A 13,992-nucleotide genomic window follows, 5' to 3' on the forward strand; every position below is an offset into this window, starting at 1 on the left:
CATCGAATGTAATGTGCATATCAATTTTCAAGGTAGACATTACAAAAAATTGATTTACCCTTGAATGTAAAATGTGCCCAACAGTGCAGGCATAGTGTGCCAGGGGGGCAAGTAGCATGATTGAGACCATTTAGGAAGCTATGCCCCTCTTTCAGGCCAAGGCTGGTGACCTTGCCAGACTTGCATGATTATCAATTGGCCTCATTCATGAGACCTTGGAAACCACATGGAACTCAGCTCCAGCGGGAGGGGAGAGGGAGGTGAGAGACCCTAAGGGCCACCCAGGAGGCAGGATCCACTGCTCAGTGGCAGGAATGACTGGGTCAATAGCCTGGTAATCCTCTTTCTTTTCCAGGCACTATAAAGCCCCAAGGCCACTACTGCCACCACCAGGAAAAGCTATTTCTCACACTCCAGCTCCCTGTCTGGCATCTGAGGTTCTGGGTCCCTCCTGGTCTTTTCATGTAGGTGGTTTTATGTGTGTGATTCTAATGTGTCATTGAATCTAATGCACACTTCAGTTTTGCCAATGTAATTTAGTCAAAAAGATGAACATTAGACTCAAGTAAATATGGTAATTACCAACAACTGATTTTTAAGAGGAAGTGTTTATCAGCCTTATGCAACCCAGGTCCATAAAATGTTTACCGTCTAAATCTCAACTAGAATTACATAAATGATGACATACATTTTGGTTCAGTGGGTGTACTCTGGCTGGGATTAACAATTGGATTTAGGGCACTGACTATTATAACCATCATCCCTATCAATAATCTGGAGCTGACAGAAATTGTAGTCAAAAACATTTGAAGGGTTCAAGTTGATGACCCCACACTTGCTTGAATTTCAAACTGCATACAATTATTGATACTTGATATTGGTTATGGACTTCTGAAACAGGGACATGTATTTTAATCATACATGTATGTGCACATATTTTTTTCAATTTGAGTCTTTATCTATATACACATAAAATTCATTTGTGGAGATTCCCTTACTATACTTAGTTGTTGGAGAATCAAATACAATTCACTTTCTCTATAGTATTCTGTATTACTCTGGACCAGTGGTTCTCAACCTTTTAGTCCCCAAACTGATTTGAGGACCAAAAGCTTATGATCACAGATTTTGGAAGTGGAGATGAAAAACATCTGGTGAACCAAAGATTGAAAATTTTTGTTATAGACCAGGCCTATACAATGTGTGGCCCTCCAGGTATTTGGGACTCCAACTCCCAGAAGACCTAGCCAGCTTTTCCAATAGTCAGGAATTCTGGGGGCTAGAGTCCAAACCACCTGGAGGGCCACAGGTTATGTAGGCCTATTCTAGACTGCTTTAATTAATCTGGTTTATGTTTTAATTTCTAACCTTTTTGTTCATTTTTTTTTGTTAGACAGCTTTGGCAACCCTGTTTTTTAAAATAATGAAGTATCATTTTAATTACGTATTTCTGCCTGGCATGATGGGGTTGGATGAGATGACACTTGTGATCTCTTCCAACTTTATGATTCTAGCAAATAAATAATTCTGATTCAAAAGAAAGGAGGCATATAAATGAAATAAAGAAAAATAAAGAGACTACTTAATGTAATTAAAACATGCCTTTGTCTATCTAATAAACCAAATTAGATTTTTACTTTTTTGACCCCCCCCAACTCTTGAAATTAATATACCTTCCAAGGAAGAAAGCAATGTAGAAAATTGAACTGTTTAAGTTGACAAATTGGAAGAGAAACATTTTCAGGGCAAAACTGTTTTCCCACTCAGAGTCTGTTCTAGGATGTTCTGTAAAAACAAAACAAAACAAGTTTCTGAAATAATTCACATTATGCATTTTCCTCCATAGGCAGCATATAAATGCAATTTAAAATGAATTGAAGTATTAAGAGTCTTGGCCTAAAAGTCTACATCAGGAGCTATATGTTCCCCCAAAACCTGCCTTTTCAAAGTGGCACCCCCCCCCCTTCACCCCATATGGGTATTTCCATGTTCTTCCAAGATGCATCCTGCTATTTTCTCTGGTTGCATGCACCTCAGGGACTTGCACCAGTCAACTCGCCCATGTCAGCCAGCCAGTGACTCATTAAAAGAGCTTTTTCATCTTGACAAAGGAGTTTCTCAGAGTGGACAACTACAGTGGCTCTTGACATCAATTTTCTATCCTTCCTGGAGCTTCCAAGGACTGCAGATAATAATACTTTATTTGTATTCCAAATTACAGCAATAAAGTACTAACCCATTGTATACTACATTACAGTAAATCAATACTTCCTTTTACAATTTTGGAGTTGGTTTCTAAAAGATACCAAATCCATCTGAACAAATTTTACAGGAATAGAAAAAAAACATGCTTCAAACTACAGGAGATGAGATTCCACCTGAACATTAGGAAGAACTTCCTAACTGTGAAAACTGTTCAGGAGTGGAACTTTCTGCCCCGGAGTGCGGTAAGTCTCCTTCTTTGGAGACTTTCAATCAGATGCTGGATGGCCATTTCTCGGGGGTGCTTTGAATGAGATTTTCCTGCTTCTTAACAGGGGGTTGGACTGGTTGGCCCATGAGGTCTCTTCCAACTCTATGATTCTATGCTGAGAATATGCATTCTTTTTCCTACGAAATGCAATTTTTCAAGCCCTGTACAAAAGTAAATTGATACATTATGACAGTTTTGATCCACACATAATATTCTACTCCTAACCAACAATGTGCTGCCACCTATAATATATTATTATTATTGACACAACGAAATAGTACGACACAGCAAACGAGATCTATATGCTGGATTTCGTATCACAATATCACAAGTCGAACACTTCCCAAGCATTTAGGACTGTGTGATGTATTTTTGGATGATGCGCGCAGATCCCAGTAAAGTGGCCTTTTGCAGTTGAAAGATCATAATTTTGTCAATGTTTATTGTTTTCAAATGCCGCTGAGATCTTTTGGCACGGCACCCAGTGTGCCAATTACCACCGGGACCACCTGTACTGGTTTATGCCAGAGTCTTTGCAATTATTATTATTATTATTATTATTATTATTATTATTATTATTATTATTATTGTATGACACAGCAAACAAGATAAATATGCTGGATTTCATATCACAAAATCACAAGTCAAACACTTCTCAAATGTCTAGGACTGTGTGATGTATTTTCAGATGATGCGCACAGAACCCAGTAGGGTGGCCTTTTGCAGTTGGCAGATCGTAATTTTGTCAATAATAATAATAATAATAATAATAATTATTATTATTATTATTATTATTATTATTATTATTATTATTGAGTTGGTACTTTTGGAAACAAACTCCACAATTAGATCCCAATGGCAGGCTTGCAGAGCAGTTATTGGCAAAATGAAGGTGTGAGTGAAACATGTTCACTAAATATTTTGTAAGGCCTTTGTGTCTGATAAATATCTTGTAAGACATGTTCTTTCAATCAGATCAATTTTTCTTTCATGCACAACAGATACTGATTTCTTGTTACTTAATTTATGATGATTTCTGCTTCCCTAAACACTTGAATTATTACAGTTTAATAGATATTTCCACAATTATAGACATATAAACAATCACAGTAGCATTAACTATTACTCACCTAAATCTGTTAGGAGATAGGCAACTTTTTCATACACCTGCCAAGAAATAAGAAATGAATGTAAGAATTATGTTATTCCTATTTTGCTGCTGCAGTTCCTCCACCTAAGCAGACGACAGAACTGTACCTGGTTGACTGATATTTTAATTGTTGTAAACTCCTGCTTTTAGTGTATTACTGTTTTATCTTTTGTATATTAATTGTACTCATGCTGTGGTTTTTTTGCTCAATTGTATTGTTTGGGCCTTGCCCCATGTGAACCAACCCGAGTCCTCGTGAGGAGATGGTGGCAGGGTATAAATAAAGTTGTTTATTATTATTATTATTATTATTATTATTATTATTATTATTATTATCATCATCATCATCATCATCATCATCATCATGCTCCCCCCAGTTAAAACCCCAGATAACATTCAAATCTATCTCTACTTTTATTTCTCTTCCTGAAGGTAATTAAAATGTAATAACCAGGAAGATATAATATAAATTAAGGCCACATTGAAGTAAATCTGCTTTTCTTTGAAATGGGAATTCTTCTAAGAAGATCTATCCTAAAAGCTAAATTTGAATGAACAGAATGGGAAGTACGCTTTTTTGAATACACTAAGACTTACTTTTGAGTAGATAAGCATGTTTATCAAATACATAGTTTTTATCTCTATTGGTGTTTATCCTCCAGTCTGTTATTAATGTTTAACTGTGAAAATGTAACTTACGTATATTGTTGTCTAATATTTGGTTCTGTCTTCATTATTATTTTGATGTGGATGCTGGATATGATTTGAGATTTTGGTGGTTTTGGTTACTTCGTTCTTTGTTTAGCATTGTACAACATTGTATGTTTGCCACAACTTGTTGTAAACCATCCTGAGTCCCCACGGGGAGATAGGGCGGGATATAAATAAAGTTTTATTATTATATTATTATTAAGATTGGCCCTTTCTTTAATGGTAGTCTGGAAGGGGGTGAAGATATTGTAGGGAAGCTCTGGATGTTAAAGTTTATATGATTTTAACTGTGGTTCCTATTTCAAATATTTATGATTTTATGGGTTGTTTTAATTTTTGTACTGTATGGTTTTTTTTGTTCTGTGTAGCCACCTTGGGTCTGTGCTCAGGGAAAGGAAGGAAATAAATTTCTCAAATAAATAATAAATAAATAAATGATGACACAGTTATTTGAGAGGTTAAAGATACTGCTAGACTAGATTTTCTAGTCTTACATGTGTCATCCCAGGATACCATCAAGCAATGAAATTGAGATCCACACCCATTGTTCTGTCATGTATATCTGACTTATGACTTAATACATTTTAAACTTGATATTCATTTCTTGGAGTGTTTGCTTTCTGGCAACAGCGTTGTTTTCCTTACAAACGTGCCTGTACCTGCTATGAGCTATATATAAGACTTCAAATAACATGGATAATGATAAGAGAAATACTTAAGTAGTAATTTCTCTAATGTAGCAAGTATACACAGGCATAAAGATGCACGTTGCTGTTACACACAACTGTGTTTTGTTCCTTAGTAATAATATAATGGTGGCATGATGGCCTAGGGAAAAAAAGATTGCCTGGAGAATCTTTTGAAAAAAACCATCAAAGGATACAGAATCATCATCTACAGGAGACTTTGTAGAACAATACCAAAGTGTCTTGAGTTACTACAAGCAAAAAGAGTATACCAATCCTCTATTTTAATACATGTTTTATATTATACTTCAGAAAGAACAAACAACTTACAACATTAAGTGACATGATGATCATGAAGTTGATACAGACTCCAGTGCCAGATGTTGCAAATTGCCAATACTTTTTAATGAAATACCACTGGAAAGAGGCAAACTGCTCCATAGCCACCAGGCGGTAGACGACAACTGCAAAGACTGCTGTGAGTACTAATGAAATCTGAAAATAGATAAAACTGAATACATTTAATTTGTGGTGGGGGTGGGGTAACACCTTATAAACAATCAATATCTGATTAAAATATGGAACAAACTTGAGGGTACTATAGACTCATTTGACTTTTTTCAACTATTTGTTTAGTCTGGCATGAAAAGAGAAATAATACTGACCAAACCTCTTTTTTGGGCTCCCAGAATACTCTCAAATCCTCCAAAACCTCTGCCCAAACTTTTGGGTGAAAAATTCCCTGAAACAGCTCAAACTAACTCACATTACTCAAACAAAATGGTTTTGTTAGGTGGAGCAATTTAAATGTTTTTAATCTGTTATGTTCTATATGTTTTATTTGCACAACTGTTTTAATTGGTTTTAATTGATGGGATGTTTTTTTATTACTATGTTTTAAGTGGCATTGAATCTTGCTGGAATTGTAAGCCGCCTTGAGTCCCCTACGGGGTGAGAAAGGTGGGATATAAATGAAGTAAATAAATAAATAAACCCAACCTCCAGGATGCCCATGAGCTGTATTTGGTAAAAAATGAATTCATCACCAGGAACAAATTGGTGCCATTTATTTGAGAGTTGTAAGATGACAATAGACTTATATGACTGCATAGGCCATACAGGGCAAAAGATTGAGCCAATTCTCTTATTTACTATAATATTAACTGTCTCTAGCACATATATCCTTTGCAAAATGATTTTGGAGACTTTACCATGAAGAATATTCCTGACACAGACACCATCAGCCGACTAAGTTTATCAGGGAAGGGTTGAAATGGTTCAGGTTTTCCTGTTATAGGATTTACTCGCTCCACTTCGGAATATTTTGCTTCAAATTGGGGACGAAGCTCTTCCTGAAATTATAAATATTTCTTGCAGTTCACATCTGAGGTGACTGACCAGTAATACCAAAAAAAAAAAAAAAGACTTTTAGGGACATAGTTCCCTCTTCATTTGCATGTTTCATATATACTTCATAAATCAATGTATACATTTTTATTATAACACTCAAATGCTAAACAACAGGGTAAAATTTTAAATTGCATTTGGATATTGGTTAATCAGTTAAATACCACTGGCAACTGAGCTCTATATGGCAAAGGTACTAAGAAACTCCGTTAGTGAATTGCAAAGATGCATAAGAATGTCCCGAGGCACATCAGGTTCTACTCGCTAGTCTCATTGTGCAGTCATCCCATTGTGCATCAGTGACTTTGCTGGTTGTCCTGTGTAGTAATGTAACAACAGCTACTTCCATTATAGAAGTCCTCTAAAGGATTCTGGCCTACATTTTTAAGCATTACCTCCATTCTAGTTCCTTGTCTTGGAGAGCTCCTTTAAAATCTAGAAGAAGTTGACTGCACCACTAACACAGAAAAGACCATCCATTTTTATAAATCTCTGAATCATATTCATTACCCCTAAACTCTTGACTTTTGAGCTTTCAAACATGATATACTGTTGGATTCTACAGATGTATATTCAAATGCATGCATGTTGTACCTATGATTTAGTAACTATATTCTAACTAATGGGAAAGAAAATTTTGCAGACCCCACACAGAAGACTGCACAAACAGTTGGGTTCTGTTCACATGGTAACTGAATGTCTGAGAATCACCTCCCTCCACATATTCATTTGCACACACATTAACTTGATTAAAGGACATTTATACCATGGCTACAATGAAAGATATGGAGCTTTCCTGATCAAATCCACCAACTTCCTAACCAGTCAGTGTTGTTATAGTTGATAAATCTATTCAAGGAAAAATACACCTATATATTGCCAGGAGACACCAAGTGTTTCCCCCTCCCTGTTGTCTCCCAAGGGAAATGGAGGCAAGCCTTTAATGCTTAATCTTGCTTACTACGGCCAATACAGTGGAGTCTCGCTTATCCAACCTTCACTCATCCAACATTCTGTATTATCCAATGCAGTCTGCCTCCCACCTGGGTCCACAGCTCTTTCTCCAGGCAGGCAAGGATCACAGATTTTTAAAAATCTTCACAGGATTGACCTTTTTACATATTTAACTTCCAACAATGTTGTTACTATAAGTTCATTTTATGCAATTCTGTCTTTATTTGTAGTCAATTTTTAGTAATCAATGTTTTTATAGTCAGTGTTTTCAATACATTGTGATATTTTGGTGCTAAATTCGTAAATATAGTAATTACTACATAACATTATCATGTATTGAACTGCTTTTTCTGTTGATTTGTTGTAAAACATGATGTTTTGGTGCTTAATTTGTAAAAGCATAACCTAATTTGATGTTTAATAGGCTTTTCCTTAATCCCTCCTTATTATCCAACATTTTTTTCATATCCAGTGTTCTGCTGGCCTGTTTACGTTGGATAAGGGAGACTCTATTGTATATTATTTTAACTTGATGGGTGCTATATTCTTCTTTTACTCATATGTTTAAATTGTGCTTTAAATTTTTGTAATGTTTGTATTTATTTAATTAATTTTCAGTCTCTTATTATACAGTTCTCTGACTCTCTTTCAAAGAAGGAAATGAGAATAAAATCCATTAAAACAAAAATATTAAAAACTTGGAGAAAATCAATACTTTATTATGACGCCAACATACTATCATCTTAACATTAAGTCCTCTACGTGGAGATAGATGTGGAAGTAGCCTAAATCCAATCAATCTGCTGTGATGGAACTGCTTCTGGCAGCAGAATCAAGTGAAGATTGTCTCCTTAGGTCAAGTCTTTTTCTATCCACCCCATTCCTGAACCACCCCCTCCCACCACATTTCAAAATGTTCTTTGGAATATTGGGAAATCCTCTTCAATCCATTATTGGAGGCAACAAGGTCTTAAAAGTGAGAGGACAAGAGGAAATATTACTGCTCTGGAACAGCATTGGCAGAACATCATTGGCTTTAGGCCAATCTCCTTCTATTTTTTATTTCTTCACAAACCTGTTTATCCATTCTTCTTAAAAGTACCTTTTAATATTGAAAGATTACAATATAATACACTAAGATAAATTGTCACAAAAATAAAAGTTTCAATGCTACCCAGTTTTTGCCACAGATGAGAATTTTAAGTGCAGACATATAAAACAATTACTATTAAACTAAATGCTGTTGTCACACAAAGCACTAATAATGCATTGGATACCATGGCAATATTAAAACTAAATGGATGTGATATTAAAATCAGTTTGTTAGGATCTTACCTCTTCATCTTCCCAGTCTATGAGATCCCAATCATAGGTTAGTACTGCTCTTCGTCTTTTCCAAAACTCTAAGAACACGGTAGCTGTTAATATATAATATATAATTACATGTCAACATCAGTATCAATTGATTTACTACTTCAAGGGTCTGACTTTGTAAGGCTATCAAGTGAAAACAACTCACTGATAAAATGGATTTTTTTTCTAAACGTAATGCTGGCTACATTTCAGCAGTAGCACGGAGATTTGACTAGCTTAATGATGCTTTAGATTTGCACAACTCTGGAGAAACAAGCTGGAGAAATATCCCCTTGTCACAGACTTATTGATACTTGAGGATTTAAAAAATGAAAACCTTTATGGTGTCCATCAATTCAAAAATTCCTGTGCTGTTTAAATCATATCAATTTTGGCTTGAAAATGCAAATGACCAGAAATATACCAATGCCTGATTTGATAGAATTAGACACTTTTATCAAGGGCAGTTTTCAGATTTAGATAAGAAACTCAGAAGGCTGGTTTTCCACTGGAAAATGTCAGTGGCTGTTCTTCCAAGTTTTATGATTTGTGTTTGGCCCCCTCCCCATTGTTCTTTCGACTAAGATCGTTTGTGTCCTCTCCACCTCTTGCTAGTGATATCTCCTCTTCACTCAATATCTAGTGTGTTTTGGTTACATAAGAATCTACAATTGAATTGTGTATCATTTACCTCTAAGTATTTAATGAAGTAACTTCTCCTGGCCCGACCTCCCAATACCTGATAGAAATATTATTCAGCTATGCTCTGATAGTTGGCAAAATGGTTGCCGGGGGGAGGGAGGTGTTACAATAAAAAATGTGACTATGCAGTGATCCTAAATATGACACAATTATGGTTAGATAACTATATTCGCAATCACTACTAAGAACCTCACCACATTTACCCATTTCAGCATTCTAGGATGCTTGTCCACCAGTTTAGGGACGGATGGACACGCAGATCATCATACGATGTCCCTCAAGTTCCGGTGGAAGCCCCAGCCCCAATCGGTGTGGAAGCGTCCTAGAATGCTTTCTTATCAGCATTGGAATGCTCCTGATTTGTGCTGGTTCTAATCCTGGTAAAATGGCATTTGGGGGTAGTGGTGGTGTAATAAGATCCTTAAAGTCCCACCCATTGTGTTCTTTCATTTATTTTGAGATGAACCAATATATTCATTATAATGATTAAAGTAAACTCACTAAAACAAAGGGAACTTATTCAGTCACCATATTTGTTCGTTTTCCTAAGTGGATCAATTCTAGTTGGGATTAACAATATGATTTAGGCTCCAATATCTTAAATTTAATTACAGAACCAAAGATTTTATCAAATTGGTGATTCCATTTTAGGGCAATTTTTTTCATATGAACAGATGAGTATTCATATTTGATCATGTCACCTTGAAATTGGTTTTCTGTCTACCTTTTGTTCTTGGAAACAAAATCAATGAGCTGAACCTGATGGGTCACTGCTGCACACATTGAAAAGAAACAGCTGAGTGAATTGATGCATATTAAGGATACCTAAATGAAGTTAATTGACCTTTAACACAGGCATCAAAAGTTCATGTAATTATTAGTTCAGTGCTCATGTAAGATCAACTGACCGGTCACATTAATTCAGCAGAAGAGTTAGTCACCACCATTTCTGGAAACCTCTGAGACTGAAATGCACAATTTTTTGAATTATAATAAAGCATTCAGTGTAGTGTAGTGGGTTGAGCATTGGACTATGATCATGGAGACTAGCCATGGAAACCCACTGGGTGACTTTGACCAAGTTGCATCATTTCAGCCTTTGAGGAAAGCAAAGAAAAAAATCTCATCTGCCAAGAAAACCCATGCCACATATACATAAATTCAAAACAAACTGAAGGCACAAAAGAACATGCATGATCCATGGGTCCCAAATAGTTATAACATGTTCATTGATTTATTGCATATAATGAATACACTTGCAGAGATCAAGCCAGAATGTATTGTTTTCTTTCCCTTTTCTATCATTACAACAGCTGTTTGATCCATGTTAGGTTGAGGGAGAGCAACTATCCCAGATCACATAGGGCCTGATTCTATTACACCAGTATGGTTCTATATGACACTTTAATTGCCATAGCATCATTCTAGGAATACTGGGGTTTGTAGTCCGGTGAGGGACTTGAGCTCTTTGGCCAAGAACATTAAATGCTCCTTCCAAAATAACCAACTCTAGGATTCCAAAGGATGCAAACATATCAGTTAAAGTGGAATATAGTACAATAAAGGTATAATTCAAATGTTCCTCCATTGACTTTCATATATGGGCTGGGATTTGAACTTGCTTCTCACAATCTAAGTCTAGTACTTTAATCATTATGTAACTATTTGATTGGATCACATTATAGGCTTTAGTTACCATATCATGAAACTTTATTTGTATCCATGTGCTTCCTCCCACTCCTAATAAAGCAAAAAATCCAAGGGAGGATTAGAGTTTAAGCTAGCTGTTAGTTAATCAATGCCCTGCAAGTCTTCCTTTTTATCTCTAGATATGTGGATTCTATTTGAGTGTAGTTGCTTGGTTCATTTTGTCCTTCAGCCCCATTAGGGTTACAATCTATGGCTCTAATTGTGTCAGTGCACTTCACTAGTAGTTGCATGTTTTTATGGTCACACAACAATTGCAAGGAATGGTAGACACAATCTGCCAGCTTTGAACATCCTTGTTTGCCAGTACAAAAATATTTTCCTTATCTCCCTATGCTGCCATAGGTGCACTGGTATAATACATCAACAATATCCTGCCCTATGATTTTGCAAAATGGAAAGTAAAAGCAACCCATAGGCTGTCAAAGCTTTATTGGAAGAAAAATACTTATTTTAGGACAACGTCTTGAAAACAGACTTTAAAAAAACAAGAAAATAGAGCAACATCAGAAAGAAGTGCTGGAAGAGGGTAATGCAATTAGGGAATGGGTCTACTTTGCTCCCCTTCGATTCACTTCCCCATCTTTTAGACAACGGCCCACACATTTCTAATATTGACCCTCTGAGAAACAAAATGCATGAGCAGATCAATTAATTTCATTGCAGTAGTCCTTCAGCCATACGTGTAACAGACTACTCCCCTTCACCAAAGGATGAGGCATCATAAAATCAATAGGCTTATATTTCCACTCTAGATGCACTTTTTTCAGCCTCCAGATGGTTCAGTCAATCTGGAATTCTTTCTGTTTATATGATATATGAGAACAATTACAACAAAAGCACAAGCCATTCTGGCATCTCTATCAATAACTCAAAATGAGCACAAAGCACAAGGTTCCATCGTACTTTGTTTTTTCATGGACAATTTCAGAATAAAAGTTCTAAATCCCAGAAACTTCTGTGATGAAAATGAGCCTCCATGATATCGCTAAACATCACATTTTAGGAAACAAGTCCAGTTTACAGAAACATTTGTGTTGAGGTTAGTTTCTGTTCGCATTCTGTTGCCTTTAACAGCATTTAATACGTCCACAGGATCATATCTTTTCTGAAAATCCTTCAGATTTTCAAAAATTTTAGCTAAAAAAAATAATAGTACAAATCACTGTTGTTATTACCGGTATTTATATGTTTGTTTATTTCTTGAGTGCATATCCCACCTTTCTTCCAAATTGAGATTTCTGGCAACTTCTAATCACACACACAGTAACATCTGATTTATATTCTCAAAATGCTGCCAATTGAACATCCATGTCATACAGAATGGGCAAAAATTGTTAGTGAGAGATGCTTATAAATATACATTGATCAAACAGACACAGTAAGTATAGCATTTTGAGATGCTCAAGGGAAAGGAAATGTGGATGATAATCTTCCTGTCCCTATTTCCATGAAGACCCTCCAAGATGTTTTCTAGAAGCCTAATGAGTCTTTGAATTGTATTAGTTGTATTATTCAGCACACTGAAATATCGCTCTGTCTGAAATAGGTGAATATCCCCTTCTTTTGTATTTTTCTTGCTACAGCACTGAAATTATACTGAGAAGGTTCACGTGACCCTCAGCGGAGCCTTTCCAGTGACCACAATAGGCAGAAAGATGTGACAAAAAGTATGCTATTGAGCCCTTTCCTCTAGAACTTCTTGGGTGTAAATATTTTCCAATTTTTTTTTACATTGAATAAGGACCTCATCACATGGAAGTTCTTAAGCTGGGTACAGCAGGGAAATCCATCAGGCAGTGGGGCAAACCATCACTAAGTGGTCTGTATTGCCCTCTTCCTCATCACACGGGAGAAACCGTTGCTGCCTGGCTTCCTCCTGTACAGTCCCCAGCTTAGTTAATGAGAACACGGGTAGCTGCATGTGTTCTCAAGGCTCCATCATATGACACTGCCAGGATGGAGTCAGGCCAGAGCCCCATCAGAAGTAGCCCTGTGTCATGTGATGGACTCTGGTGGGCTGCATCCTGGCACCATCCTGGCAGCATCCTGGCAGCGTCCTAGGATGGGGACAAAAGACCCATATGATGAGGTCATAAGTGGAATGGAGAACAAGATTCCTGTATTGTTAACTGTATTCCAGAATTGTGCTATGAATGCTGGGTCTATGTATTGATGCTACCCCATAAGCTGATGGTTTATGACAAGTTTCTAGAAATGAAGAAAACGCTAGTAGCCAATGGACATAGATTTGGGATTGGGGAAAATCCTCCTGGTCATATTAGGGGAACACTGATCTAAAGGCATATCGATATGGGCAACAAAATACAGGGTTGTCCAAAGCATTGCTACTTGAGAACAGTGCTGGATTGTTTTCATATTCACATAATTGCTCCTGAACTGCATTAGTAGCTGGAGCAGATGCAGTTCAGGAGAAGAGTGGTGTGAACACCAAAACCCCATGGGAATATCACCTTATGTATGTTGTCATTTGTCCCTGCAGTTGTGCTCAATGAGTTTCAGAGAATTAATGGCTGTCATTCAGTGCCTTTGCCAATGTAAGTAAAGGTGCTTGCAAAGCTTGGAGAAGAAGCAATGACCACAAACCCTCTGGAGTTCTGTGGCCACTGCTACAACAATGAACAATGAACACATGTGAATGCCATCCCATTTTCCCTGTGTCATGGAATGGAGGGAAAGAGGAATGGTGGCACTGACCCTATTGTTGACACACACTGCCAAGTGCAGAGAAGCTTCAGAGCATTTCCCAACTTTCCCTAATGTGGAGCACAACTGCATTAAGCAGCTGTGTCTTGCATTGGGGACAAGATGGCTCAGTGCATCATGTA

General features: G+C 36.7%; 1 protein-coding gene across 4 annotated transcripts in view; it reads right to left on the bottom strand.

Annotated features, from left to right (window-relative positions):
• ano3 (anoctamin 3) overlaps positions 1-13,992 on the bottom strand; it is a 332,479-nt gene that overhangs the window by 18,337 nt on the left and 300,150 nt on the right. For all 4 annotated transcript variants that reach the window (XM_062981001.1, XM_016995634.2, XM_062981076.1 and 1 more), the window contains 5 exons: positions 8,717-8,799; positions 6,232-6,372; positions 5,351-5,515; positions 3,604-3,640; positions 1,674-1,785 (listed from right to left, as the gene is read on the bottom strand). In XM_062981001.1, coding sequence (XP_062837071.1) covers positions 1,674-1,785; positions 3,604-3,640; positions 5,351-5,515; positions 6,232-6,372; positions 8,717-8,799 — 538 coding nt within the window. The remainder of the gene's footprint in view (positions 1-1,673; positions 1,786-3,603; positions 3,641-5,350; positions 5,516-6,231; positions 6,373-8,716; positions 8,800-13,992) is intronic.

This window comes from Anolis carolinensis, chromosome 1 (genome assembly GCF_035594765.1).
Source record: "Anolis carolinensis isolate JA03-04 chromosome 1, rAnoCar3.1.pri, whole genome shotgun sequence".
NCBI lineage: Eukaryota > Metazoa > Chordata > Lepidosauria > Squamata > Dactyloidae > Anolis > Anolis carolinensis.